Source organism: Lagopus leucura, unplaced genomic scaffold, assembly GCF_019238085.1.
Source record: "Lagopus leucura isolate 7727_CA_CO unplaced genomic scaffold, USGS_WTPT01 32145-0_obj-0_obj, whole genome shotgun sequence".
NCBI lineage: Eukaryota > Metazoa > Chordata > Aves > Galliformes > Phasianidae > Lagopus > Lagopus leucura.
The window spans coordinates 1-3,493 of NW_024964991.1; the positions used below are offsets into that span (position 1 = coordinate 1).

The 3,493-nt window shown below is 68.5% G+C and overlaps 1 protein-coding gene across 1 annotated transcript; it reads left to right on the forward strand.

Moving 5' to 3' along the window:
- The first annotated feature begins 322 nt into the window (after window positions 1-322).
- On the forward strand, window positions 323-2,145 carry LOC122191931 (zinc finger and BTB domain-containing protein 22-like). Its single transcript, XM_042892344.1, is given in 2 exon segments — window positions 323-913; window positions 915-2,145. Coding segments are annotated over 2 exon segments (1,749 nt in total). The 5' UTR covers window positions 323-395.
- The last annotated feature ends 1,348 nt before the right edge of the window (window positions 2,146-3,493 follow it).

The following is a 3,493-nucleotide window of genomic DNA, read 5'->3' on the forward strand; positions in this document are numbered from 1 at the left end:
GGGGCGTTGGGGTCTGGAGGGGGTGTGGGGCTGTGTTAGGGGGCATTGGGGTCTATGGGGGGTGTCTGGGGGTCTGTAGGCAATGTATGGGGCTGTATGAGGGGGTAGTGGGGTCTATGGGGGCTGTGAGGATGTATGGGGACAGTGCTATGGGGCAGGGCTGCAGGGCGGTGCCACTATAGGGCAGCACTGTGGGGCTGGGGCTACAGAGCAGGGCTATGGGCAACACTATGAAGCAGTGCTATGGGGCAGCACTATGGGGAAGGCCTATGGGACAGGGCTATGGGGCAGGGCTGTGGGGCAGCACTATGGGGCAGCGCTATGGGGCAGGCCTATAGGGCCCGCTGACACCCAGCCCTCAGCAGCAGCGCTGCCGGGGGAGGGAGGGCAGCGCCATGGAGGCGGTGTGCGGCGACAGCAGCCACGACGGCGGCGACCACGACGGTCCCCAGCTGCACCACCAGCACCTCCACCACCAGCAGCCCCACGGCGGCGGCGACTCGGGGCTCCTCCACGTGGATTTCCCCGAAATCACCAGCGCTCTCCTGGCCAACCTGAACCAGCAGCGCGTGGAAGGGAAGCTGTGCGACATCTCCATCCACGTGCAGGGCCGCGTCTTCCGCGCCCACCGCGCCGTGCTGGCCGCCTCCTCGCCCTACTTCCACGACCAGGTGCTGCTGAAGAACATGACCTCCATCGTCCTCCCCAACGTCATGGACCCCTCCGCCTTCGAGACGGTGCTGGGCTCGGCCTACACGGGCCGCCTGTCCATGGCGCCGGAGGAGATCGTCAACTTCCTGACGGTGGGCAGCGTCCTGCAGATGTGGCACATCGTGGACAAGTGCACCGAGCTGCTCAAGGAGGGCCGCGCCGCCGTGGGGCCGCCGGCGTTGGGGTTGGGGGCGGCAGCAGGGGGGGGGCGGATCGCTGGCGTCCGTGGGGCCGGCGTCCTTGGGGATGGCGCCGGCGTCGTCGTCCGTGGGGCTGGCGGCGCTGGGAACGGGGCCGCTGCCATCCGTGGGGCCGGCGGCGCTGGGAATGGGGCCGGCGTCGTCCTCCGTGGGCCCGGCGTCGTCGTCGCTGCGCTCCCACTCCAGCCGCACCAGCGACGACCAGTCCCCCAGCAGCTCCAATTACTTCAGCCCCCGCCAGACCCCCGAGGAGCCCCCCAGGGCCGCCCTCCCCCCCCGGCCCCGCGACGGCGCGGCCTCCAAGGGCTCCGCCGACGGCCTGGACGCGGAGGAGGAGGAGGACGACGACGAAGAGGAGGCGAGCCGCCGGCCGCTCTACGTGCGGCCCAGCATCGTGCCCCACAAGCAGTGGGTCTACGTCAAGCGCGAGTGGCTGCAGGAGGACCTGGTGCTCACCTGCGAGGAGGACGAAGACCCCCTGCCCCCCCGGCCCCCCAAGACGGAGGAGGACGAAGACGAGCAGGTCGACTTCTGCGAGTCCTCCGAGGATTTCCCGTCTCCCTACGGCGGCCTGGAGGAGCCCCCCGAGCCCCCCGGCCCGGCGCCCCGTCCTCCGCTCGCCGCGGACGCGCAGGGCGGCCCCATCCTGGTGTTCCCCCCTCAGCCCGGCGCAGAGCACGGCGCCGTGCGGCTGACGGCGGCTCCGGACGGCAACAAAATCTTCATGTGCCACTGCGGCAAGGCCTTCTCCCACAAGAGCATGCGCGACCGCCACGTCAACATGCACCTCAACCTGCGGCCCTTCGCCTGCCCCGTGTGCAGCAAGAAGTTCAAGATGAAGCACCACCTGACGGAGCACATGAAGACCCACACCGGCCTCAAGCCCTACCAGTGCGACGTCTGCGCCAAGAAGTTCATGTGGAGGGACAGCTTCGTGCGGCACAAGGCGCACTGCGAGCGCAGGCACCGCGCCGCCGCCATCCACGGCCTGCAGGCGGCCGGCAGGAGGGCGCTGGGGGGGGACTGGGGGGCCGAGGGGCAGAGGGGGGCGGCGGGGGGGGGGCGGGGGGCCCGGGGGGGGGCCTTTGGGAGCCGGCCTGCAGGGGGCTGGGTGGCGCCGGGGGCGTTGGGTGGCGCCTCGGTGCCGTCCTGTGTGGCGCCTCTGGGTGACGTGGGGGACGTCTGGGTCCCATCCCATGTGGGCATCTGGGTGACACTGGGGACATCGGGGTGACACCTCGATCCCATCCTACATGGACCTCTGGGTGACACCTTGATCCCTTCTCATATGGACGTGCGGGTGACATGGGGGACATCAGGGTGACACCTTGATCCCATCCCATATGGGCCTCTGGGTGACACTGGGGACACCTGGGTCCCACCCCATGGCACGTCTGGGTGACTTTGGGGTCACAAGGATCCCATTTAGGACATCCAGATGGCACTGGGGACATGTGGGTGACATTGGGGACACCTGGGTGCCATTGCAGACATCAGGGTGCCACCTCGATCCTTGCCCTGTGGGCCTCTGGGTGACGCTGGGGACCCCTTGGTGGCATCCATGGGGACGCCTGGGCTCCACCCTGTGGGGACACCTGGTGGCCCTGGGGACATCGGGGTCCCACTGCAGGCCCCCGGGTGGCACTGGGGACGTGTGGCTCAGACCCCATCTGACGCCTGGTGACGTCGGGGTCCCCCCCATTGCCCCCCCTTTTTGTGTCCCCGCCGGATCGGACTGCCCCCCCCCCCCCCCCCCCCCCGTGATTCCCGTTGTGATTTTTGGTCTCTTTGTGGTTTTTGGTTTTTTCGGTTGTTTTTTTTAATGGTCGATAAATGTTGAATGGAGGCACGGCGTGGGGGCGTGGCTAACGGAGGGGCGTGGCTTGGCTCCGGGGCTGATGCAAATGTGGAGGCGTGGCTAAGAGGTGGGCGTGGCTACGGAAGTGGGTTTGGTTATGGATGTAGGCGCGTGCAAGGGGCGTGGTTTCGCCGAGTGGGCGTGGCCACAAAGCGCGCTGCTGCGATGTGGGCGTAGCCACGCGGTGGGCGTGGTTATGGGGTGGGAACGGCCGCGGGTGGGACGCCCCGATGTCCCCAAATGTCCCCAGCGCCCACGGTGCCCTCGTGTCCCCTCTGCCCTCCTCGCCCCACACTGGGACAATCCTGCCCCACATGTGACCTTTCTGCCCCACATGTGACATTCCTGCCCCACATGTGACCTTCCTGCCCCACATGTGACCTTCCTGCCCCACATGTGACCTTCCTGCCCCACATGTGACATTCCTGCCCCACACGCGGCCGTTCCGCCCCACACGCGGCCCCTTCCGTCCCATTTGCGGACATTTTCTCCCCACTCCGCTCGGCTCCGTTCCGCGTTTTGGCGGTTGCCGCCCCGCTCCGTTCCGGCGGTTCCGCTCCTCTCCGCCCCGGGTTTTGCCCGCAGCCGCTCCGCTCCGTCCGGTCTGAGTGGGGGGCGGTGGGGGGGGGGAAATGGGGCACTGGGACGGGGAACTGGGAGCAGCGGGAGCCATGGGGCGGGAAGTGGGAGCAGGAACTGGGGGAACTGGGAGCGCTGGGAGCGG